Source organism: Chiloscyllium punctatum, chromosome 23 (genome assembly GCF_047496795.1).
Source record: "Chiloscyllium punctatum isolate Juve2018m chromosome 23, sChiPun1.3, whole genome shotgun sequence".
Classification (NCBI taxonomy): domain Eukaryota; kingdom Metazoa; phylum Chordata; class Chondrichthyes; order Orectolobiformes; family Hemiscylliidae; genus Chiloscyllium; species Chiloscyllium punctatum.
In genome coordinates this window covers 68,263,722-68,291,437 of record NC_092761.1, presented here as the reverse complement: position 1 = coordinate 68,291,437, position 27,716 = coordinate 68,263,722, and the positions used below count along the sequence as shown (strand labels likewise).

The 27,716-nt window shown below is 39.7% G+C and overlaps 1 protein-coding gene across 2 annotated transcripts in view; it reads left to right on the top strand.

Annotated features, from left to right (window-relative positions):
- Window positions 1-27,716, top strand: part of jhy (junctional cadherin complex regulator) — a 98,690-nt gene that overhangs the window by 4,211 nt on the left and 66,763 nt on the right. For both annotated transcript variants that reach the window (XM_072593137.1, XM_072593136.1), the window contains exons 2-3: window positions 2,950-3,507; window positions 24,041-25,070. In XM_072593137.1, the coding sequence (XP_072449238.1) occupies window positions 3,152-3,507; window positions 24,041-25,070 (1,386 nt within the window). In that variant the 5' untranslated portion in view covers window positions 2,950-3,151. The remainder of the gene's footprint in view (window positions 1-2,949; window positions 3,508-24,040; window positions 25,071-27,716) is intronic.

Here is a 27,716-nt window from a genome sequence, read left to right as displayed (position 1 = left end):
TAAGGTAATCACCCCTTTCTTATTTCTCAGTTCCACCCAAATAACTTCCTGGATGTATTTCTAGGAATATCCTCCCTCAGTACAGCTATAATGCTATCCCTTATAAAAAACGCCAACCCCCCCATCCTTCCTGTAGCATTTGTATCCTGGAACATTAAGCTGCCAATCCTGTCCATCCCTGAGCTATGTGTCTGTAATTGCTATGATATCCCAGTTTCATGTTCCTAACTATGCTCTGAAGTCATCTGCCTTCCCTGTTAGGCCCCTTGCATTGAAATAAATACAATTTAGTTTATCAGTCTTACCTTGTTCTCTGCTTTGTCCCTGCCTGCCCTGACTGTTTTAATTGCTTCTATTCTCAGCTGTACTAATCTCAGATTGATCTCTTTCCTCACTATCCCCCGGGTCCAACCCCCTCACATTGCTAATTAAAGCCTCCCGAGCAGCTCTAACAAATCTCTCTGCCAGTATTTTAGTCCCCTTCCAATTCAGGTGCAATCCGTCCTTCTTGTACAGTCACTTCTACCCCAAGAGAGATTCCAATGATCCAAAAATGTGAATCCTTCTCCTATACACCAGCTCCTCAGCCATGCATTCATCTGCTCTATCTTCCTATTCCTGCCCTCACTAGCTTGTAGCACTGGGAGTAATCCAGATCTTACTACTCTCGAGGACCTCCTTTTTAACTTCCTGCCTAACTCTCTGTCAGCTCCTTTCAGAATCTCTACCTTTTTCCCCTTGCTATGTCGTTGGTTCCAACGTGGACAATGACCCTCCTGCTGGCCCCTCTCCTCCTTGAAAACATCTGCACCCTCTCAAAGACATCCTTGATCCTGGGACTAGGGAAGCAACATACCATTCTGATTTTTTGCTGCTGGCCACAGAAATGTCTGTCTGTACCTTGCCTTTCCAAATGCATGTAAATCCTGTCCCTCAGAATTGCTTCCAACAATGTACGTGCCACTGATGTAAGGCTCATCGATCTGTAGTTCCCTGGCTTTTCGTTACAGCTTTTCTGAAATAATGGCGCCACATTAGCCAACCTTCAATCTCCTGACACCTCACCCTTGGCTGTCAGTGATACAAATATCTAAGCAAGGGACCCAGCAATGTTACCTAGCTTCCCTCAAAGTTCTGGGAAACATCTGATCAGGTTTTCGGGATTTATTTAACTTTATACGTTTTAAGATCTCCCACACCACCTCTTCTCTAATGTGAATTCTTTTTAAGATGTCGGTATTTATTTCCCCGAATATGTCCTTCTCCATGGTAAATACTGATGTGAATTATTCACTTAGAATTTCATCCATCCGTGGTTCGCCACATTAGCCTTTAATGAGTCCAATTTTCTCCCTAGTTACCGTTTTGCCCTTAATATACTTAGAATTGCTTTATATAATGGACTAGTATCCATTCCACTAACATTAGATGTAAATACCTCACTGAATGCATTCCAATATTTGGAGTCTGGAACAACATTTCCTGGGGGAGTTTAATTAACTAAGACATGCAAGTTTCTAGTCTAAAACATTATTTTACACAATACAGGAGGACCTACTGACCTGGCAGTCATTATATCCCTGTATCCCTGTATTGCTGAGAGTTGTTTCAATAGTGGGTATGCAAGCTATTGCCCGAAACGTCGATTCTCCTTCTCCTTCGATGCTGCCTGGCTTGCTGTGTTTTTCCAGCACCACATTTTTCAACTCTAGTACTCCAGCATCTGCATTTCTCACTTTCTCATATGCAAGCTACTTAGTGTAGATATAGGTTGTGGGCTTGTGACTTTGATTCCCAAGCATCAAGTTCCTCATTTCAGTTACGTTGGTGAAGAAGCAATTTAAAATGAAACATGTTGTAACTTTGAACTTAACCAAAACAATGTAACACTGCATGAGGGCTGGCATCATTTATGCAATTTGCAATTTGCAAGCTTGAGGAAATTAGGTTAAGACCTAGATTTAAATCCATCGTGAATTTGAAATCTTCTCTTGACAGCCCTAAGAATTTTGGGAGAAAAAAAGAAAAAGCTAGAAAGCTCAGCAGGAGTGGCAGAATCTATGCAGTGAGAAACAGAATTAATATTTTGAGTCCAATATGACTCTTCTTCAAAATTCAGAGTTTTGGATTGCTTTGACTGAGTTCATAATGGCATGTTTTAGGAAGAATTAGTATTAAATTAGCGGTCTAATTCAGAGGTTATAAGAATGACGTGTTTACGAAAGTACTATAGTACTGGTGCACTGATGAGTGGGGTGTTTTTAAGATCGATGCAAAGATAAATTGTTATGACTGTACTGAACCTTACTGTGCATTCATTTGTAATATAGTTGAGTAATTAGTATTGGATGTAAAATGTAGAGATGTTGTCCACTGCTTGCGTCACTTTGAACTGAAACTTTTCCCCATAAAGTAATGATGGGAAGTATAATTTGGTCATTGGATTTTAATATATTTAATTCTAATCAGAGGTTGTTTTTTTAGATTCAATTACATCTCATAAACAACAGAATCAGTTCTCAGTGCATGTATGGATATTTTGTAAATCAAAGAACTAAAAGTGAAGCCATTATAGTTGACATAAAAATATGAACATTCAAAATGTTAGTTGCTAACAAAGAAGAGAACAGAAAAATTAACATTTTAGATTTGAACTTCATCAGGATTTATAGAGATTGGGGTGTATGATTGAAAAATGTACTGTCATGTGTTTCATACTCGGTATTTTTACACTGCTCAATATTATGAAAAAAGGCATTGTATGTAGAATGTAGGTCACTTGTGTCCAAAATGGAGAAACATGCTAAAATTTAAAGTTATCCAATCTATTGAAGTCAAGTTTGGTAAAGTATTTAATTAAGAGTTTCTAACACATTAAATAAGTATAAAACTTGCATTGTAGTTTGCTTTCTTTTCAATGATTTTTAACACTTTTTTTTTCCTTTTTAGCTTCTGAACAAATGTGGTACAAATACAAATAAACCATATGACTGTAATGTCGTGTAGATCATGAATTTTCTGTGCATTCAATGAAGTCAAGAAAGTTCTACTTTATACAAGTCATCATATACAGTTTCCACATGTGAACTAGTACTTAACCTGCACAACGAATAATCAATAAGGCCTTTCTAACATCTTGAATGTCGTAACGATGGAGAAAAATAGAAGTCCTACACAGAATAGGAAGTTGCTGAACCCTGGAGCTTGCACCCAACTGAAAGAGGTACCTGAAAGGCCACTTCCACAGGAAGGAGAGGATTTTCCCTTAAGGCTATTTGACTCATTGGAGTCTGATTCTGACAGCTTAATTCAAGAAAGGGAATATCAACTGGAACTGCAGCATCGCATTCAGGACAATGAAGAGATGGTAACTTTAGAAGACACTGAATATGATGTAAATAATGGGGAGGAGGATGAATGGAATCTCTATGACAGTCTGGAGGATATGGAAGATGAGCAATATGAAGAACAGATTGAACCAGAACACAAAGTCAATAACAATATAAGGTAATTCTTAATTTTGAAAATGTATGTAGACTTTGTTTTCCCTCAAGCAACCACTCTCAAATTTCCTTCTGTTTTTCTACATTATTAGTTATGCCTCAACTCCAACATTGTGGGCATTTCTGTGCATCAAATTTCAAGAAAAGCCTGAGAACACATACAGACCAGATTTCTCAGGATGCTACAAGGGATGAGGGTTCTTCAATTATGAGCTGCGATTGAAAATGTTCCAACAGTTCTTGAACAGGGAAGGTTACAAGGTTACCTCTTGGAGATTTCAAGGTGGTGCAAAGTTTTGATAATGTGAATAGAGAAAAAACTGTGATGAGGGCTGAATAACAGGAGAACCTGCAGTAGATTCAAGCTAATTGCAAAAATATATAGAGGGGAAATAAGCATCATAGAATCCCTACAGTGTGGAAGCAGGCCCTTTGGCCCAACAAGTCCACACTGCCCCTCCAAGGAGTAACCCACCCAGACCCATTCCTCTGCCCTATTATCCTACCTTTACCCCTGACTAATGCACCTAACCTACACATCCCTGAACACTATAGCTAAGTTAGAATGGCCAATTCACCTAACCTGCACATCTTTGGATTGGGAGAAAACCGGAGCACCTGGAGGAAACCATGTAGACATGGAGATAATGTGCAAACTCCACACAGACAGTCGCCTGGACTGGAATCAAACCAGGGTCCCTGGTGCTGTGAGCAGCACTGCTAACCACTGAGCCACCATGCCACCCTTTATTTTTAAGAATGTTTTTAAGATTTCATGATTCTTGATTAATCTACTGGAAAAGTGGCAAAATGTTGATTCCATGGAAAGTTTTAAAAGGGAGTTGGACAAGCATATATGAGGCTAGGGAACTGAGAGATGCAGACTAAAAGTGGGGATTTGTGACTAACCACAATTGCTCTTTCAGAGGGTCAGCACTGGCATGATTATTTTCCTTGTGTGCTGTAAATTTCAATGATTCTAGGTATTCACTCAAGCTAGGCACATTTCATTGGCATAATAGATCTTTGCTATCTCATTCAATTAGCCATTCATCATAATTCCACATGACACAGATACAGCCAATTTAACCTAATTTATTTCCCTGCTGAAAGCCATCCTTCAGCAAAGCTTTACATATTATCCCTTAGTTTCTGTATGCTTCTGGCTTGCATCCAAGCTCACTATATCTTAGCTGCTTGTGGATTCAAGCATCTCACATATTTTAGACATTGGAGTAATGCATTCTTTTTACATTCTATATTCCTCTTTGTTCTTTCAGATTTGTTTATCATAGTTTGTCAGCACACTTTGCTGAGAGCAAAAGACCTTTAATTTCGCTCATTTATTCCTGGCCTGGGTGTACATCTTCTTAAGTGTGTAAACAGTTCCACACCTTTTACTTTGTATTCATCATTCATTATTTTGTTCAGACATTGTGTACAATTAGTTGCTTTTTCTATCACCAAAATCTTGTTCAGGACACTGATGTTTAGCTCACTGCTTTCTTCTGCGTTTCTCTCCTCATTACAATCTTGTCTAAGTTGCTACCTTCTTAAAATTCTGATCAGTGATATGTGATGATTCATTTCCTCAAACCCGTGGTTGTATTGTTTAGACACAGTGTGGCATGCTAATTGATTTTTGATGGTCACATCACTGCTCTATAATCTGCTCTCACCAATTTTTTTTTCATTTGTGGGAGGTGGGCATCACTGGCTGGCTAGCATTTATTGTCTGGCCCTAGTTCCCCTTGAGAAGGTGTAGTAAGCTGGTTTCCTGAACCATTGTTTTCCATGTGCAATAGATAGATCCACAATGCACTTAAAGGAGGGAATACCACGATTTTGATCCAGTGACAGTGAAGGAAGGATGAAAGGACATTCAAAGTCAGAGTGGTGAGTGACCTGGGAGCAAACTTGCATATGGTGGTGTTCCCATGTATCTGCTGACCTTGTTCTTCTTGATGGAAGTAATTTTCAGATTGGAAGGTGCTATCTAAGGATCTCTGATGAATTTTTGCAGTGCATCTCGTAGACAATACTCATTACTGCTCCTGAGCATCAGTGGAGAAAGGAGCAGTTGCTTGTAGACGTGATGTCAATCAAAACAGACAGATTTATTCATAACATTGTCAAGTCTGTTGAGTGTTGTTGGTGTTGCACCCATCTAAGTAAGTGGGAAGTATTCGACCACATTTGTGGTTTGTGCCTTGTAGATTGCGGAAAGGCTTTGGGGAGTCAATTACTCGCTGCAGTATTCCTAGCCACTGACCTGCTGATGTAGCCATTGTACTTGTATGGCCAGTCCAGTTAAATTTCTGGTCAACGATAGTGCCGGGATGTTGATAGTGAGGGATTCAGTGCTGGTAATACCATTGAATTCTGTGGGGCAAAGGTTAGACTGTCTCTTATTGAAGGTGGTTATAATCTGGCATTTGTGTGGCACAAATGTGATTTGCCACTTGTCAACCCAAGGCTGTCCAGATCTTGTTGCATTTGAACATGGACTACTTCACCATCTGAGGACTTGTGAATGATGCTGAACATTATGCAATCATCAGCAAACATGCCAGTTCTAACCTTATGATGGAGCGATGGTCATTGAAGCAACTGAAGATGGTTAGGCCTAGAACACTGACCTGAGGAACACCTGCAGAGATGTCCTGGAACTAAGATGACTGACCCCTAGAAACTACAGCCATCTTCCTATATGCCAGGTATGACTCCAACTGATGGAGAGTTTGCCCCAATTACCATGGATTCCAGTTTTGCTAAGGCTCCTTGATGCCTGACTGTGTCAAATGCAGATTGATGTCAATGGCTGTCACTCTCACCTCACCTTTGGAATTCAGATCTTTTATCGATGACTGGATCAAGAATGTAATGAGGTCACGAGCTGAGTGGCTCTGGCAGGTGCTGCTTGATAACATTGTTGATAACACCTTCCATCACTTTATTGATCAAGTGTAGAGATAATTGACCCAGTTGGATTTATCCTGCTGTTGTGTACAAGATGTACATTGTTAATTTTCCACACTGTAGAGGGAGAGCCAGGGTACTAGATTGGCTTGGATCGGGGAGCGACAAGTTCTATAGCACAATTCTTCAGTACTGTTGCCAGATTGTTTTCAGGGCCAATAGTCTTTGCAGTTTCCAGTGCCTCCAAACATTTGTTGATATCATGTGGAGTGAATTGTATTGACTGAAGACTGGCATCTGTGATGCTGGGAATTTCTGGAGGAGATTGAGATTGATCATCTACTAGGCATTTCTGGCCATGGACACCGTGGATTACTGGTCAGCAGACAGCAATATGGCTGATACTCTTTTCCAATCTTAATTCCTTTGGTCCATTTAAGGTAATGGTATGAGAAAAAAATTCTGTTTATGTAGATAATAAAGATTGATGATTTCTTCCGAAGGACCAATAAATTAAAAGTCAAATTTAATGATCTAGAATTATGGCACAACAAGCTTGCCCAGTTCTATTTTGGTAATAGATGCTATCTGTATAATCACAGGACTGTCATCCATAATGTAATGCTGAACACAAATAGGAAGATGTTCCACTTTATTCATATTCAGTTTGTCTTCTCTTGTCTAATATTTCATTACTTTTCTGGGCCTGCAAAAACAAAAGAAGAGAATCAAAATGTATCCTTAATGTTGATTAGTCATTAGTTTTGTACCTATTAGGTGCACTGTTCCTGATTCTAAATGAATGTATAGTGTCTTAGAAATGCACAGCATGGAAACAGACTCTGGTCCAACTCGTCGATGCTGACCAAATATCCCAAATCAATCTAGTCCCGTTTGCCAGCACTTGGCCCATATTTCTCTGAACTCTTCCTATTCGTATACCCATGCAGATGTCTTTTAAATGTTGCTAATTGTACCAACCTCCATCACTTCCTCTGGCACTCATTTCATACATGCATCAGCCTCTGCATGAAAATGGGTCCCTTGGGTCCCTTTTAAATCTTACCCCTCTCACCCTAAACCTATGCCCTCTAGTTATGAACTCCCCCACTCCAGGGAAAATACCTTGACTATTTATCCTATTTATGCCCTGCATGATTTTAAAACCTCTATGTCCATGACTGGATTTGACAACTGAAATATGAACAATATGATGATAGTGCATCTGGGCTCAGTGGAATTTCCTAGCTTCATTGTCTGCTATTTCCTTGGTGTTTTCATGTTCTTTAATGTGCTGGGTGGACACCTGATTAAACCAAAGGCATTTAGAATACAGTGTGGAAACAGGCCATTTGGCCCAACAAGTCCACGCCGACCAAAGAGTAACCCACCCAGACCCATTCCCCTATCCTGTATTTACCCCTGACAAATGCACCTAACACTATGGGAAATTCAGCATGACTAATTCACCTTAACTGCACATCTTTGGACTGTGGGAGGAAACCAGAGCACCTAGAGGAAACCCACACAGACAGTTGCCTGAGGCGGAAATCAAACCCGGGTAAACCCATTTGTTTGCCTCTGGTTATTCTTTGCCGTTTACTGTTATGAGCCTTCGTGACCTGCAAGCAGATAGGTAATCTTGAGATTTTGCATTTTGCAATGTAGCACATTAACGTGGTTATTTATCCCCCAATTATTTTGTCCAATGGAAATTAAAAGTGCATGATCCAGCTAAGTTGTCGATGAGGGTCTAAGGACCCTATAAGATGTCTTTGATTCTGATAGTTATTAATCACTTATTGAATTTAATCCTTATGCAATATGGCATGATGTAAATAAGGTTAGACGAGTGTGCTTCCAAGACTAGTGTGTAATAACTTCAATTTTGATTCATAGCTATTGGCATCATTACTGGGGAACATGAGTGTTATTATCCATTATGACACTCTTGAGCTGAAGTGTAGTAAGACAGCTTTAAACTAAATAGTGGGAGGAAGGAATTGTGTAAGAGGAAGTGTGATAAATCAAAGGGAAATAATGAGGTAATAGAGCAGGGTGGTGTTTTTGGTAATGATAACTGGATTGTGACAGGAAGGGACTAAATGAGCAAATTTAAGAATGCATCAGTACACAAAACGAGAGAAACAGGGCTGTTATGGTACTATGGTAGTTTCTCTACCTCTGGACCTGGAGATCTCGGTTCAAATCCACCTGCTCTAGAGATGGCTTTTGTGACACAGGAATAGTATCCCTATCAACCCTCTGGGCCAGACAGTATGTCATAACAAGTCTGAACAGGTTGATTAAAAGTATTCACAAACATAACAGGGTTTTTGTGATGCAGTTGCTCAAGAGGTATCATTATTTATCTGAGCAGATTAATAAAACAAACTCTAAGATCAGCGATTGAAGGTGTGTAACAATGACAGAATTAATGGCTCTAAATGAGTGCATATAGCATTTGCATGAAAATAGATGAATTGTTTGCATGGATAGAATCATAGAATCCATACAGTGTGGAAACAGGCCAATCGGCCCAACAAGTCCACACCGACCCTCTGAGTAGTAACCCAACCAGACCCATTCCCCCACCCTATTTTTATCCCTGACTAATCACCCAACCTATACATCGCTGAACACTGTGACCAATTTAGCACAGCCAATTCATCTAATCTGTACATCTTTGGATTGTGGGAGGAAACCAAAGAACCCAGAGGAAACCCATGCAGACACAGGGAGAATGTGCAGACTCCACACACATAGTCACCCAAGGCTGGAATCAAACCCGGGTCTCTGGTGCTGAGAGGCAGCAGTGCTAACCAATGAGCCACCGTGCTGTCCAGTAAAATCCAGTTATTCCTAAATGAACACAGTTTTGTTGTAATGAATAATTAACCAAGGTTCACACTATTACAGTGATATTATTGCCAAGCCAAATTCATTGCTGTCTCTACTTTTGCTATCTTTTTTAGAGGAGGAGAGCATCATGAACAAAAACTTTGAGTTTTATGTTTAGCAGCATACATAAATTGTTCATCACAAATTGCTGCCAGTTCTATACAACAATAGGCTACTGATAACCTCCATTGCCAATACTACAAAGCCCTGTCTTATACATATATGAATTGTTCTAAGATTTAATGCAAAATTGTCAGTTAATGCAAGACTGTACCTTTCCTTGCCTCCCGTATTAACATTTTTCAGCTTTTTTCTACTTGCCATAATTTTCCTCATTATTAACTAAGTTTTGCTCCCGATACATGTTTTAAACCTTTTCTGTTTCATCATAATTTTTATTTCATTTCAAAGAATAGCTTTGGAACATATATCTTTTCTCTTTAATGGACTATTCCCATCTGAATTGTCTCTTCCCTGAATTCCCTCCCTTTCTGTTTTATTCTGTAGTGCAAGATTCTTTCTTAAATCACTCAAATCAGATTTTCCGAATTAACATTCTTAGCTTTGATTAAATGTTCTCCATAATTACTTTAAATGATGTCGCAGTCAATGTTAGGTCAGTGATGATCTACTGAATTTAACCCACTTACCTCACTTGATTTCCCAGAGTGAGGTCCAAATTGGTTTCTTTCCTTATTGGACTGAAAACATATTAATCAATAAAACATTATCCTGGTACCCTAGCAAACATTACTTCCTGCCATATGTATAAATGATTCAGATTCTTAGATTATTTTTATCAGACAGAATTTGACATCAAGCAAGCAAACTGTGATTGAATATAGAATAAAGAATATAAATAGGTATAACATGACAGCCATTACAGAGATGGCCAAGGCTGGGACATGAACATTGAAAGTGTTTCAAACAGAAGCTCGGAAAATTTGGCGGGGTAGCTTTTAACATCAGTGCACTAGTGAGAAATGACCTTAGCTCAAATGAGAAAACTTTAGAATCATTTTGGATGCAGATAAGAAATAGGAAAGATGAGAAGTCATTTGTAGAGGTAACTTGTGGAAGTAGTTACACTGGAGGACAGAATATAACAAAATGAATAAATTGGGTAAGGAATGACTTTAACCTACATATAAATTGAATGAAACTGATTGATAAAGCTATCCTGGTAAATGAGTTCACAGAGTGTATTTTAGACAATTCATAAGGGTCATATGTTCTATTGCCAACCCACAAGCAGACTAATCCAGACTTTGATATCAGCAATGTGTTTTTTATCAATAAATTCATGGTGAAGAGTCTATGTTAAAATAACCATAGCATAGTCAAATTTCACATTTAGTTTGAAGAAAAGTATGGGTGTGAGACCAGTATTTCAAGCCTGAATAATATGAAGACAAAGCTAGCTTAAGATAGTTGAAAACTAGTTCAAAAGAGCTGGAAGCAAGTTTAAAATGTAGGAGTGTAGATATACAGTAGCACTGTTTTGAGGAGATACTTAATTCTAAGCAAAAATTTAGCCCAGTGAGAAAGAAAAATTCTTTGAAATCAATATACCATTTGTAACTAACTGAAAGTTAAAAGTAGCATCAAATTCAAAGAAACACTGTTCAAATTTGCGAAGATAGTATATCAGAAGGTGGGTCATTTTTGAAAGACCTGCAAAGAATGACTAAAAAAATAATCAAGCATGTGAGAGAAAGCTTTCTAGTAATAGATAAACAGATGTTAAGAGTTTATATAAATATTTTAAGGAGGAAAAGAGTAATTAAAGCTAACACTGGTCCTCAAGAGAGTGGATCTGAGGGCTTGATAATGAAGAACTAGATGGTGGTGTTGAACAGCTATTTTGTCTCTTGTCAGCACTATAGAAGACTTGCGAAAACTTTGCAAAGATACTTGAAAATCAGAAACTGAATAGAAGGGAAGAATTTAAATTAATAGTCATCAGCAGAAAAGGTGCTTGGAAAGCTGTTGGAACAAAAGGAGACAAATCCTTAGGACACGATTGCCTCTTATATGGCCTTGTGAGAAGAAATCATGTTTACTTAATTCATTAGAATTCTTTCAGGAATTAACAAACAAAATGGATAAAGAGGAGCCTATATAAGTAAGCAAAAGGCATTTGAGAAGGTACTTTATCAAAGGTTATGACAGAAGATAAGAGTATGGTATTTAGTGGATAAAGGTTTTGTTAGCAATCAGGAAACAGAGGAGAGACAAATGAGTTATTTTCAGATTGGAAAGCTGTAGCTAGTGGAGTACCAAGGAATCAGTGCTTGCAGCTTCAGCTTTTAAAATCCATGACATTACTTCATTGAAGGATCTGAATGTGTGGTAGTTATGCTTGTCAAATACATCAAATTAAGTTGTCAAAAGGAGGTAGAGCATTTGCAAAGGAATATGGGTAGTTTAAGTAAGTGGACAAAATATTAACAGATGAATAAAAGTGTGGCAGAATGTAAATTTGTTCATTTTAACAGGAAAGATAGAAAAGCAATGCTTTACTACTTAAATGAAGAGAGATTACAGAACTCAATGGTATCAAGGGTTTTGGGTATCCTAAGACATAAATCACAAAAAGCTGCTATGCAGGTACAGTAAATGATTCTGAAAGCAAATGGAATGATTGTGCCTATTGGAAGTAGAATGGAATAAAGTTGAACAGGTGGGCCTATACAGATTAGAGTTTAAAAGAATGACAGACGGTCTTATTGAAACTTTTAACATCTTAAGCTGCATACTGGGATGATACTTTCTCATGTAGGGGAGATTAGAATAATGGGACATAGTTGAAGAGTAAGAGATCTAAATTTAACAGAAGTTGTCTTCTGTTAGAGGATCATTAGTATTTGCAATTCCCTTTGTAAGAAAGTAGCAGAGGCATTGAATTTATTCAGGGCAGAGTTGAATAAATTTTCAATTGACAAGTGAGTTAAAATTTACAAGAGCAGACAGGAAAGTATAATTGAGACCAGATCACCCATGATTGTGTTGAATGGTGGAGTAGATACAAAACTGCAAATGACTTACTCTTGCTCCTAATCCCTTTATTTTTTATATGCCTTTGCTTCATAGCTTTTCAGGATATGTGTGGCTTCTGGCAGAATTGCATGATACAAAGATTTTATTAATGGTAAGTCAGGTGCTTTAGAGGCTGCATGGATATACTTGAGGAAAGTGCATGGCATTCCAAACTTTAATTTGATCTTATCTGAATTGATTTCATTTGGTCAGCCATAGTATTATTTGCTTTTCTCCAAGAGAATTAGAGTCATAGAGTCACAGAGATGTACAGCACGGAAATAGACTCTTTGGTCCAATTCATCCATACCAATCAGATTTCCCAACCCATCTAGCCCCACCGCCAGCACCTGGCCCATATCTCTCCAAACCCTTCCTATTCATATACCCATCCAAATGCCTTTTAAATGTTGCAATTTTACCAGCCTCCACCACTTCCTCTGGCAGCCCATTCCATCCCCGCACCACCCTGTGTGTGAAAAAGTTGCCCTGTAGGTCTCTTTTATATCTTTCCCCTCTCACCCTAAACCTATGCCCTCTAATCCTGGACTCCCCCACCCCAGGGAGTCTATTTACCTTATCCATGCCCCTCATGATTTTATAAACCTCTATAAGGTCACCCCTCAGCCTCTGATGCTCCAGGGAAAACATCCCCAGCCTATTTAACCTCTCCCTACAGCTCAAATCGTCCAATCCTGGCAACATCCTTGTAAATGTTTTCTGAACCCATTCAAGTTTCACAGCATCCTTCTAATAGAAAGGAAACCAGAACTGCACGCAATACTCCAAAAATGGCCTAACCAGTGTCCTGTACAGCTGCAACATGACCTCCCAACTCCAGTAGTCAATACTCTGACCAATAAAGGAAAGCATGCCAAACGCCTCCTTCACTATCCTAGCTACCTGCGACTCTACTATCAAAGAGCTATGAACCTGCACTCCAAGGTCTCTTTGTTCAGCAACACCCCCTCGGACCTTACCATTAAGTGTATAAGTCCTGCTAAGATTTGCTTTCCCAAAATGCAATACTTTGCATTTATCTAAATTAAACTCCTTCTGCCACTCCTCAGCCCATTGGCCCATCTGATCAAGAACCAGCTCTAATCTGAGGCAGAGTTGAAAAGTGTGGTGCTGGAAAAGCGCAGCAGGCCAGGCAGCATCCGAGGAGCAGGAGAATCGACATTTCGGGCATAAGGCCTTCTTCAGGAATGAGGCTGGTGTGCCAAGCGGGCTGAGATAAAAGGTGGGGGGGGTGGGATTTGGGGGAGGAGTGCTGGGAATATGATAGGTGGAAGGAGGTGAGGGTGAGGGTGATAGGCCGGAGAGGGGGTGCAGGCGGAGCGGTCGGGAAGAAGAATTGCAGGTCAAGAGGGCGGTGCTGAATCCGGGGGTTGGGATGCGATAAGGTGGGTGGAGGGGAAATGAGGAAGCTGGAGAAATCTACATTCATCCCATGTGGTTGGAGGGCTCCTAGGCGGAAGATGAGGAGCTCTTCCTCCACGCGTCGTGTGGCCAGGGTCTGGCGATGGAGGAGGCCAAGGACCTGCATGTCCTTGGCCGCGTGGGAGGAGGAGTTGAAGTGTTCAGCCACGCGGTGGTTGGGTTGGTTGGTGCGGGTGTCTCAGAGGTGTTCCCTGAAACGTTCCACAAGTAGTCGGCATGTCCCTCCAATGTAGAGGAGACAACATCGGGTGCAGCGGATACAGTAAATGATGCGTGTGGAGGTGCAGGTGAATTTGCGACGGATATGGAAGGATCCACTGGGGCCTTGGAGGGAGGTGAGGGGGGAGGTGTGGGCGCAAGTTTTGCACTTCTTGCGGTTGCAGGGGAAGGTGCCGGGAGTGGAGGTTGGGTTGGTGGGGGGTGTGGACCTGACGAGGGAGTCGCGGAGGGAGTGGTCTCTCTGGAACACCGATAGGGGTGGGGAGGGAAATATATCCCTGGTGGTGGGGTGTGTTTGGAGGTGGCAGAAATGATGGAGGATGATATGATATATCCAGTGGTTGGTGGGGTGGAAGGTGTGGACCAGTGGGGATCTGTCCTGGTGGCGATTGGAGGGGCGGGGTTCAAGGGTGGAGGTGTGGGAAATGGAGGAGATGCGGTGGAGAGCATCGTCGACCACGTCGGAGGGGAAATTGCGGTCTTTGAAGAAGGAGGCCATTTGGGCTGTTCGGTATTGGAATTGGTCCTCCCGGGACCAGATACAGCAGAGGTGAAAGAATTGATAATATAGAATGGCGTTTTTACAGGGGGCAGGGTGGGAGGAGGTGTAATCTAGGTAGCTGTGGGAGTCGGTCGGTTTGTAGTAAATGTCTGTGTTCAGTCAGTCGCCCGAGATAGAAATGGAGAGGTCTAGGAAGGGGAGGGAGGAGTCTGAGATGGTCCAGGTAAATTTGAGGTCGGGGTGGAAGGTGTTAGTAAAGTGGATGAACTGTTCAACTTCCTCATGGGAGCACGAGGTAGCGCCAATACCGTCATCGATGTAGTGGAGGAAAAGGTGGGGGATGGTGCAAGTGTAGCTGCAGAAGATGGACTGTTCCACATATCCGACGAAGAGGCAGGCATGCGGGTGTCCATGGCTACTCCTTTGGTTTGCAGGAAGTGGGAGGATTGGAAGGAGAAGTTGTTAAGAGTGAGGACCAGTTCAGTCAATCGAAGGAGGGTGTCACTGGAAGGGTACTGGTTGGGTCGGCGGGAGAGGAAGAAGCGGGGGGCTTGGAGGCCTTGGTGATGGTGGATGGAAGTGTATAGGGACTGGATGTCCATTGTGAAGATAAGGCGTTGGGGGCCGGGGAAGCGAAAATCGTGGAGGAGGTGCAGGGCGTGAGTGGTGTCCTGAACGTAGGTGGGGAGTTCTCGGACTAAGGGGGACAGGACAATGTCGAAGTATGCAGAGATGAGTTCGGTGGGGCAGGAGCAGGCTGAGACAATGGGTCGGCCGGGGCAGTCAGGTTCCGCCACCTCCAAACAGACCCCACCACCAGGGATATATTTCCCTCCCCACCCCTATCAGCGTTCCGGAGAGACCACTCCTTCCACGACTCCCTCGTCAGGTCCACACCCCCCACCAACCCTATCTCCACTCCCGGCACCTTCCCCTGCAACCGCAAGAAGTGCAAAACTTGCGCCCACACCTCCCCCCTCACCTCCCTCCAAAGCCCCAATGGATCCTTCCATATCCATCGCAAATTCACCTGCACCTCCACACACATCATTTACTGTATCCGCTGCACCCGATGTGGTCTCCACTACACTGGGGAGACAGGCCGCCTACTTGTGGAATGTTTCAGGGAACACCTCTGGGACACCCGCACCTACCAACCCAACTGCCCCATGGCTGAACACTTTAACTCCCCCTCCCACTCGGCCATGGACATGCAGGTCCTTGGCCGCCTCCATCGCCAGACCCAGGCCACACGACGCCTGGAGGAAGAGTGCCTCATCTTCTGCCTAGGAACCCTCCATCCACACAGGATGAATGTAGATTTCTCCAGCTTCCTCATTTCCCCTCCTCCCACCTTACCTCAGTCCCAACCCATGGATTCAGCACCGCCCTCTTGAACTGCAATCTTCTTCCTGATCTCTCTGCCCCCACCCCCTGTCCGGCCTATCACCCTCACCCTCAGCTCCTTCCACCTATTGTATTCCCAGTGCCCCCCCACCCACATTTTATATCCGCCTGCTTGGCACACCAGCCTTATTCCTGAAGAAGGCCTTATGCCCGAAATGGCGATTCTCCTGCTCCTCGGATGCTGCCTGGCCTGCTGCGCTTTTCCCGCATCACACTTTTCAACTCTGGTCTCCAGCATCTGCAGTCCTCACTTTCTCCTCGTCTAATCTGAGGTAACCTTCTTCGCTGTCCACTGCACCTCCAACTTTAGTGTCATCTGCAAACTTACTAACTATACTTCTGAAGCTCACATCCAAATCATTTATATAAATAATGAAAAGTAGTGGTTCCAGCACCATTACTGTGGTGATGTTTCCCACAGCTCATCATTAAAATATTTATTCTGAGCCTTAGAACTCTGTATTGTAATCAATATAATCAATGTAGTCATTGTAATAAATTACTGGCTAGGCTTACTTTTTCTTGTGCCACTCCTTTCACCAGGCTACCATTTGGGTTTTGCTCATATAACAGAACCAAGCAAAATTGTGATCATACAGTATTCGCTATTAAATTTTCTGTACAAAATTTTAATAATTAGCAGGTGATCACTAATTAGAACCAGCAGTTTCTGTGTATCAAGGTATGTTCAACTTAGTCTGTCTTACAGAAGACGTAATATAAGAAGGTATTACTGCTAAACTGTCTGAAAATAAAGCAGCAAAATCTAGGATCAATTAATCAACATTTGGAAGAGAAAGATTGTTAATGGTTTGGATGAGACTCTTTTAAACAAAAGTTTAATTAAGATTTCTGAAGTAATATTTGTAATTTGCAATTTATGGGTTGAAATCCTTTTCATAACCTCAGCTCCCTATAAGATTGGATTATTTCAAATGATTCTAATCATTTAGCTGTCTGAATATGAATCTCAAGAGGTCTATTGTGGTGCACCATGCCCAAATAGAGCACATTGTTCACTGTGACCCAAGTCTCCGTGTGGAAACACAACAAGTATGAAGTGCTCCTTCATAGTCTATCGTGAAATAAATGTGAATCGTTTTGTTCTCAGTCGAGTAAAAGGTTATGCAGACAGTTGATGCGCAACACTTTATAGATATACAGCAGATGTGACAAGTGCTTCAAATTCCTGAGTGTCTAATGGGGTTCAAATCCATACACAATAATATTTTTGTAGGTCAATGGACTATATTAATGGTGTTCATTATGGTCACATCAAATAAAAAAAATCTATCTAATAAATAATAGCTTCACAAACACTGCATTATTCAGTCTTAGGAGCTGAATTGGAAAGTTTTCTGATGATTATAGCTCATGGATATAGTTAACATTTCCAATAATTGTGACTCATTGTTCTTTAATATGCAAATGAAACAAGTTGTTCACAATTACCATTTGTGTATTTTAAATTATTGGTTTGCTTGCAGCTGCATTTTTTATTGTGATTTACATTCTTTTTATCTTACTTAGCCAAAAATGCCTAGTTTTTAATTCAAATTATCTATCCACAAATGAATTAGAAGTCAAATGCTTTAGAATTTAGCATATTGTTTTTCATAGTAAATACTTGTTAACCTTTTAATAAATTCGCTGTTTTTATCATATTAATTAACAATATATATTTGAGAAAAGCCATTACAGGCTTTGAGACTATTGAGAATGTTAACATTTAAACATTTAGAAAATTTATGTGAGATGTCTTTGCTCTTTTAAAAAATCTCCATCCATTTTCTTCAAAAAGTTTAAGGTCTCTAAAACTGGGAGCCACCTGAACTTAATTTTGAATTCTTTAAGTATTTTTCCCCTGATTGATCACTTTATTTATAGTTGTGATTTTCACAACAGTAATTTCAGAATTTCTACAGTTATGTGATACAGATAAATCCAAAGTGTACACTTGAATGATAAAGGCATTCCAAATTTGGAATATATTATAATCACTTTGTGTGCCTGATACTGATAAGTATTTCTATCTGCCTGGAGTATAGTTATTGAGATTGGTTAATTACTGGCACAGATTGCTTTGTAGGATTATGATGTGTGGCAGTAATGGAGACCTGTCTTAATGAAGGACAAATCTGGTTGTTAAATATTCCTGGTTACAAGGTGTTCAGGCAAAAAAAAGGAAAGGGAAAAATGCAGGAAGGGTGTGGAAATATTACAGAACTGCAGAAAAAGGATGTTTCAGTGTTCAAGGGCAGAATCTATTTAGCTAGAGCTAAGGAATAAGAAAGGTGCAAGCAATGGGCAAGCATTCCTCGATTTTGTTCAGGAGAATTTCCCACAGCAGTATGCATCCAGTCCAACAGAAAAGGTGTTATTTCTACCTGGTTAATGGAAAGATGCGGGCCAAATATGTCAAGTGATCACTAAATTTTGGGATGACAGTAAAAATGACATTGGTCAATCTAGATTAAGAATAATCAAATGGCAGAGAAGTGATTTCAGTTAGGCAAGAAAAGAACTGTGCCAGATAGACTGGAACCAAAGGTTAGCAAGAAAAACAGTAACTGAACATTGGGCTACCTTCAAAGAGGAGATGGTTTGGGAACTTCATGCTATGTTCCCTCAAAAGGGAAAGGTAGGACAAACAAATCCATAGCTTTCTGGATGAAAAGGAGACAGAAATTCAGTTAAAGAAGAAAAGTATGTTTATGACAGGTGTCATAGTGAATATAATTGAGAACCAAGCAGAGAAACTTCAAAACCAAAGTGAAAGACTGACATCTAATATTAAGGAAAATTCCAAAGTTTTCAACAAACATATCAATAGTAAAAGCTTGGCCAAAGTAGAAACAAAGTCAGTTAAGGTCAAAGATTGAATTTACACATAGAGGCAAAAGGCATGGCTGAGGTGGTGGTGAAAGAAGGGGAAACTCCGTCATGGTAAAAGTTAGAAATGGATAAGCAGGAGGCATTGGATTAGCTGACAGCCCTTAAAATTGAGGGACTGGAACTGGATGAGATACATCCAAGTATATTGAAGGAAGTGAGAGTGGAAATTGCAGAGGCACTACCAAACTTCCCTAAACTCAGGACTAGTACCATAGGATTGGAGAATTACAAACATCACGCCCTTGTTCAAAAAGCTATTACAGATCAGCCAGTTTAACCTCGGCCATGGGGAAACTTATAGAAATAATTATTTGAGATCAAGTTAATAGTCACGTGGGAAAGATTGCTTTAAAAGAGTCAACATTGACTTGTTAAAGGTTGATTGTGCCCAACTAACTTGCTGGTCTTTTTTGAGCTGATGAGGGCAAGGCTGTTCACGTCATATATATGGACTTCCGAAAGGCATTTGACAATTCAAAACAACAGGTTTGCGCTGAAAGAAACCATAACAAATGGGTACAAATGGGCTGGGGCATAGGAAACAGTCAGTCATGGTTAATTGGTATTTTCCGGACTGGAAGATTATTATGGAGTTTATTATGGAGTTCTCCTGGTGTTGAAATTGGGACTGTAGCTTTTCCTTATAATATATAATGGGGACCACATCTTGGTGTGCAGGGGACATCTTCAAGGTGTGCAGAGGGAACAAATTGTAAAGTGTGAGGAGAATAGTGTGCAACTTCAAATGGACATTGGTACATTAGTGCAATGGGCAGTTAGGTGACAGATGAAGTTCTTCAGCTTCAACTGAGTAGAGAGAAAGGGAGTCAGCATCAAGACAAATTGAGGCCCAAGATTGGGAGCCCAGGTGGTGAAGTGGAGTCCTAGTTCAACAGTTGCAGCTTTTTTTTGGAAGCAGGGTTTAACTGAGAAAAAACAGGAACAAGTGAAAATCAGGATCAGTATAGTAAAGTTAGATAATTGTGTGAATTTCCATAAATGACGTTAGTTCATAGTATTCTTGTGGAAGCATCTTTTTAAGAAGTATGTAACTAATGGGCTTAATGGAAGTCATGGCAACAGAGCTTGCACCTGTAATATCCTCCTCCTGTGAGATGTGACAAACCATGGAAGCTTCAGTTGTCCCTGGTAGTCACATGTGCAGGAAATATGTCCAAGCTTCAGCTACTGGCTAATCGCATTTCAGAGATGGAGCAGCAGGTGAATTCACTCTAGAGCTTCTACATTACCGAGCATGAGTGGATCACGTTCAGTGAGATGATTGTACTTCAGGTGAAGATGTAACAAGCAGGAAGGGCATGGTTGACCATAGACAGAATAGAGGAAGACTGGTAGTATTGGAGTCCCCAATGACCAATCCCATTTCTAACAGATATGTGTTTTGGATAATGTTGTGGGAGATAACAATGCAGGAGAAAACAGTGGGAGTCAACGTCATGGCACCATGGATAGGCCTGCTGCACAAAAGAGGAGGAAAAAGAATGGGAGGGACATAGTGGTAAGGGGAACAGATGGACATTTCTGTGGGCTGCAAAAGAGACTGCAGGATAGTTTGTTGCCTTCTTGGTGCCAAGGTCAGGGATGTCACTGGAAGGCTACAGGACATTGTGAACATGGAGAGCAAACAGACAGTGGTCAATGAGATGGGGTCCTGGAAGCAGAATTTACTGAGCTAAGAAGTAGATTAAAAAGCATAGAGTCGTAGAGATGCACAGCATCCATGCCAACCAGATATCCTAAATAAATCTAGTCCTATTTGCCAGCACCTGACCATTATCCCTCTAAACCCTTCCTATTCATATACCCATCCAGATGTCTTGTAAATGCTGCAATTGTAACAACCTCCACCATTTCTTCTGGCAGCTCATTGCATACACGCACCACCCTCTGCGTTAAAATATTGCCCCTTCGGTCCCTTTTAAATCTTTCCCCTCTCATCTTAAACCTATGCTCTCTGGTTTTGGATTCCCCACTCCAGGGAATAGACCTTGTACCTTTACCCTAGCCATGTCCCTCATGATTTTATAAGTCTCTATAAGGTCACCCCTCAGCCTCTGACCCTCCAGGGAAAATAGCACCAGCCTATTCAGCCTCTCTCTTTAGCTAAAATCCTCCTGCCCTGGTAACATACTCGTAAATCTTTTTTGAACCCTTTCAAATTTCACAACATCCTTCCTGTAGCGGGGAGACCAAAATTGCATGCAGTATTCCAAAAGTGGCCTGACCAATGTCCTGTACAGCTGCAACATGACTTCCCAACTCCCAAAATAGGACTGTAAAGGTAGTAATCTCTGAATTGTGGTGCCATGTGCATGTGAGTAGTGGTTGTTCCAGAAAACTGGCTCAACTGAAGGGAATGAATGGCCAAAATTAGTAAAAACAGAAAAGGGAGTCAAGATATAGAAATTATAGGCTATTTAAGGCACAACGAAGGTGAGCAAGGTCAGATAACACTTATTTTAATAGAAGGAGTCTCATGAACATGGCAGAAGAGATGAGCACACTAATTAAAACATGGACATAACATGTCATTGCTGCTACTGAAATATGATTGAGAGAAGGGCAAGATTGGTGGCTCAGTATTTCAAAATATAGGATCTGTTGGTGAGACAACAAAAGAGATCAGAGAGGATGGGATGTTACAGTATTGATCAGGGAATCACTTATAGCAGTAATAAATAATGACATCTAATGGCTCTTCAAAGGAAGCCAGCTGGGTAGATGTTTATGAGAAATTGGGACTGTCTTCCCTGCAAAGGAGAAAGTTGAGATGAGATTTAATAGAAGTTTTCAATATCATCAGAGGTCTGGTCAGAGTAACTTGGAAAAAGTGGTTCTAGTTTGTAAACAGATAGGGAACTGAAGGATGCAGTGCCTGGAAATGTGATGGAGACGGGTTCAGTTAAGGTGTTCCAGAAGTCATTGATGAACATGTGAACAGAAGCAACGTACAGGGTTATAGGAAAAAGGCAGGAGATTGACACTAAGCTAAATTGCTCAATGGTCCAAACGGCCTCTATCTGCACTGTAATATTTCTGCAATTCTGTAATTCAGTGCTTATCTCTCACCATCTTAAAACAGCACCATTGGCACTGTGTTGCACTGAAATATGATGCAGAATTGGTGGCCATTATCAATGCAATTAGAGCACTGAAAACAGTTCATGGATCACTTTGATTTTGCAAAGCAGCATGTGCCTTATCCATCCTGCCACTGAAATGCTCATTGATGCCTTAACATTATTAAGGATCAAAAGTCCATCTAACCTACATCCTGCAGAAAGTTGTTGATTCAGAAATCTATAGTATGATTCCTCTGCATCCCAAAGTTCCATATTGCTATCCTCCTCACTTCTAGTGCCAATGTCATATTGCTCTGAATTGCCATTAACGGCTCATCAAAGTACAGCATATGGCATGCTAGGATTTAAATTTGTAAAAATATTTTTCCCCAGTTTTCTTGAATGCTATCATAAAATTTGATCGTATCGGCCTGATCACAATCAATTTCTTATGTTCTCGTCTGAACATTTCAATCCTCTGAATTCTATAGTCCATTCCAGAAGCTGATTCTGCTATTCAGTTGCATCACAGCTGACTTCTTTTGTGACTCCACCTATCCTTCTTGGTTTAGTAATTTTAATGCCCGTCCCAAATAAACATATCAATCTATAATGAAATGTTTTTGCTATTGTCAGAACTTCAAAAGGTTTTCAAAGACAGTTCCAAATTTCCTCAACCTTTTGTGTAAAGAACTGATTTTTTTCGCCATCACCCTTGAAAGAAATAACTATAATTTTAAGGTTATGTTTTCTTCTCTGTTTTCCTACCAAAGAAAATAGTTTTCTTTTTATTTACCTTATTAAATCTCGAAACCTCGTAAACACTTCACCCAGATCATTCCCTAATGTTGTAAATTCAAAGGAATATGTAACCCTGAAATCATTCTGCTAAATCTGCACTACACATATACCATGGTAAACATATCCTTCTTGAAGCAGATTACAAACAGTTGAATGCAGAACTTTCGACAGGATTGAATCAAAGGTCTTCATAGCTACAACATATCTTCCATCCCTTTATATTGCTAAATTCCTAATTTAAAGTTGACATTTCATTAGCCTTTCTAATTATTAGCTACACATGTTTATTAACTTATCGTAATTTCTATGGTTAAACCCTAAATACCGTTGCTTGTCCCCAGTTTCTTTTTCATTTTTAAAAATACCCTGATCTTATTACAAGGTGGATCAATTCACTTTCCCACATTGAATCCCATTTACCACAATTTTGCTGATAGGCTTAATCTCACAGTGTCTTATTGTAATTTTCTTTTCTTAGTTCCAGTAGTTATGGCGCTACTTAACAAGGTGTCATCAACACATTTACAGAAATAGCTCTCTATCCCTTCATCCAAGTTATTTCTAGATATAGTGAAAAGATGTGGCCCCAGTACAGACCCTGGGCGGATACCACTCATCACTTGCTGCCAGTTTGAAGATATGCCTGTAATTCTCACTGTCTATAATTTCTCCATGTGAGCCATTTCCCTATCTAAGCCAATAAATTGCCTCTAATTCTAAGTCCTGATCTTAGCCCTACAGTCCAGCATTAAATACAGATTTTCCACCACTGTTCTCTGGATTTATTTTGTTTATTATTCTTTTGTTACCATTCTCCCTTTGTTCAAAAGATTATTCTTTTAAAAATTATTGTAGATTTGGGTTGCACTTTTTCACAAAATTCCACACTTTGTGGCCTGTGTGGAATTTTCTTTTTTGAGAAATAATAGCTTATAGCATTTCACATGACAGGAGTTTTCCAAGTGTGAGTGCATTGTTGTATAAATGCTTCCAATGCAAAATTTCTCTTTTCTAACAATATTCAAAATTGAAAGTAAGGTGTTCTCATGTGCCTTTATTCAATTATACAATTTAAGATAGCTTACTGTTTTATTCTGTGCATGAACATACAAATATATGAAAGTCCTAATGTGCAGTCATACAGTGGAACAGTAGCTTTCCCATTTAATCCTTTGTTCCACATTTGACACTATATGACCCTTGCATTAAATACCTAATCTTACATTCGTTTTAATCTGAGATAGACAAACTCGTAAGATACCTTTAAAATATAATTTTGATCAACAATTTTTTATGTTACAATTGAACTTTTTAAAAAATTCTTTCAGCCTTCAAACTACTGACAGATACGCCAACCTGCGATATAATCCTAATTGGAGAAATACCAGAGCAGGAGCAAAGATTCTTATGTCCAAACAAAACTATGAATCACTTCATGATTCACTGGAGAATTTGCTTCAAGAGTCAAATGAGCTATTGGAGAAAACTGAAGGAAGATACAATGAACACCAAGATAAAGTAGAACAAAAAAGACAAACAAATAAAGCTCGTGCAGTTGGATTTAGTTTGAGAGATGATGATAACGTAGAGAAACAACTTAAAAGGAAAAGACCGTCTTCACCTTACATTAAATGTGAAGCTAGCATGCAAGAAGAATATGAATCACTTGGTTCTTCTGGATTTTGTGATTTGCAAAATGACAGGAAAATCAAATCAAACACAATTGTAGCAGAAGTATCCCAGGAAAACCATGAGGAATATCAGTCTCATGATGAAGATAATTGTGAAATGTTTAGTGATTCTGAATGCGAATACCTGGATTCACTGGAACAGAAAAGACAAACAGATAAATCTCAAGGAGTTAAATTTAGGTTGAGAGAAAGTAATAATGTGCAAAAGCAATCTGAAAGGAAACATTTGCCTTCTTATTATAAAAATGAACAAAGTGCTCAAGATTGTGAATCACTCGATTCTCCTAGATTTTATATTGATACAATTAAGAGTGATTTGGAAAACAATAAGAAAACTGGAACAAGAAAATTCTTAATTAAAGAACCTAAGGATAAACATGAGAAAGATGAAGATCACAATGAAGAAGATGACTATGAAAGTTTGAATGACCACTTTCAAAAAGAATACCAGCAATTCATGGAGCATGAGTCAACCTGTAGTGATATGAGCATAAAGAGTGTAAGACACTCCAACAACCGTGTGATCTCTCATGGCAGGAAATTGCAAACAAAAGTAAGAGTGCAGGATGATATTGTGGAACGGAATAAACAGACCCTGGGAAGACACAAAATAAACTCATACCAACTGTTGTATAGTGAAAAGAAAGAGGTTAAAGGTACACAGCAGGTAGGTGTCACAGTAAAAATTCTCTTTTCTTATATTGTCCTTCTGAATGAAGAAGAAATTATTTCATTCAATGGGTTCTAAGATGGTTTAGTAAATCTAATGCTTAATCTGCTGTAGTTGGGGCTGATGACTCTTGGAGAATTGAGTAGATGGGTTGTTGAGATGCTTGTGCACTCTCTCTGATGACTAAATTTGCTAACATTTTGGTCAGTTGGAAGCAAGAGACTCCCATGAGTCACTGGAGATGTTTGACCTCTCACCACAGATTCTGGTCTTTTTTCATTAAGTATAAGGAAGAAGCCATCATGTGTTTAAGTGATAAAATGTTTATCAGTGTGTGTATACTAGTTGCTATACTGGAGTTAAGATGACCAAACCACGAAGCCAGAGATTTAAACACTATTTCTTTTGTTAATATACTCTTGACAGGCAGTTAAGTTTGGTAAGAAATCTGTAATTTTTCCTTCATTTATATTTATGTTCTGATTTTTCAGTTACTAAACTAAATTTGCTCACATGTTCTGAATGTTATTTTCAAGTGACAGGACTAGGAGTAGCATCTGCTCAATAAATAGTTGTCTTTTCAATCCAAGTCCAAATGGGACTGAAACTATGGCTCCTAGTTTGCAAACTAGAACATTATTTTAATACTTTATTAATCTCGATCATATAGCAAAAGCACAGAAATAAATTGGAAACAGCATTTTGATCTGAAAACAGATTGTCATTGTCATTTATGAAATTTGTTAACAATGCACAGAAAACCCCAGGATTTTCAGTCCCAAATTACAACTGAAATCAGATGAGCAACTGCTTTCTAGTATTAAGAGGCAAAATACTGTATTTCCCAAGAATAAGCAGTGAATTGTATGCTTCCTTCTAATTGGTAGGTTAGTTCCTGTCTTTTTTTGAACAAAGCAAGAACTTTGTAGCGAAATATTTACATGTACATTCATTTTATCTTTCAAACCCCTGAATGATTATTCTCTCCAACTTTTGTTTCATTAAATGTTATCATCTGATTTCTATTTCAGGACTGATTTAAAGTTTTCTCAATTCCTTGATGTTAAACAAAATCCTTTATAATATCTTTAGTTTCTTATGAAATAACTCCACAGATGCCAGTATCCCATCACGAGTTACCCTTTGTCCTTGACATTGATCCAGCTCCCTCAGAGCAACAGGATATTTGACACTTTTATTTTTATCTGTCATCCAGGGCACCCTGCTTGGTTCAGAAAAACATCAATAAAGGAACTCATATTCTATGAGGTCCATCTGGCTGACCTTGTTACAACCACTACATCTTCCACATGAAACTTTATTTAACATGAAAAGGTGGGCAGGTAACCTCAAATTGGAAGGCAGTGTTGAAATAGGCTTTTGCAAGAATTTTCTGAAGGTACCTTTAATGGATTACCTTTCTTTCCCAAATATCACATTGATAAATGAATCCTTGACAATTTGCCGATACTGAATTTAGAATAATCAATCCATACTGTGAAAAACACAGTTTTAGGAAATGAAATATCTAATGCTATACAACACATGAATACGAAGGGATTCTCCAAATATCAATGAATAATTTGCCATACTGATACTTGCAGATTATACATGAAGCCCATTTCAGAGGCATGCTAGATAAGTGAGATGTTATACCTGCCAGCATTCACTCGAATATCTGAAGGCTTCAAGATCAGTGGCCAGATTTGGAGACTAGTTCATGCATAGGAACAGCAGTGATTCTCTGAGTCTATGATAAACTTACAACTGTTTTTAACTTTTGAATGGGAGACTCCCTACAATCAAGTGTGGACATTATTTTTGCAGTTGTAGGCTGAAAATCAGGGAATGTATCAAGTAGGTATCATGACCAATAGATTCATCATTTTTTCTCTGGGAGGCATCCAGTAAAAGGAAGTTCCCTTCACCTTCACAAGATTTATTTTTTTCCCTGGGGTGGGGGAGTCCAGAACTAAAGGGCATAGGTTTAGGGTGAAAGTGGAAAAATTTAAAAGGGTCCTAAGAGGCAGCTTTTTCACGCAGAGGGTTGTGCATGTATAGAATGAGCTGCCAGAGGAAATGGAGGATGGTATAATTGCAATATTTAAAGGCATCTGAATGGGTATATGAATAGGAAGGGTTTAGAGGGATACGGGCCAAGGGCTAGGAAATGAGATTAGATTAGCTTGGGATATCTGGTCAGCATGGACAGTTTGCACTGAAGGGTCTGTTTCCGTGCTGTACATCTGTGACTCTGGCCATGGATGTTTCTGATCTCAATGTAATACCTTTCATTAGATTGGAAGAACTACAATTTCCAGCCCCACTGTTTCTTTGGCTTTACATTGGGTGCAAATGATTCACACCATCTACTTATCCGGTGTAATTCCTTAGGTGGAATTACAGTAAACTTAACATATTATTGATTACATTAGGAATACTGTAAGTTGTCATTTGTTGCTGCAGGGCCAACATGTTCAGGTTTCTTCATATAAGGATGCTTTTTTGCAACAGTCTAGAAGTATAATTCTTACATTTCAGAAGGCTTTGGCACCAGTTCCTTTGGTCATGTGCGAACGGTTCCCAGTTGTTAAAGTAAGGCATGAAGTTATGTCTTGTTTCTGTTATGAATTTGGCTGTCGA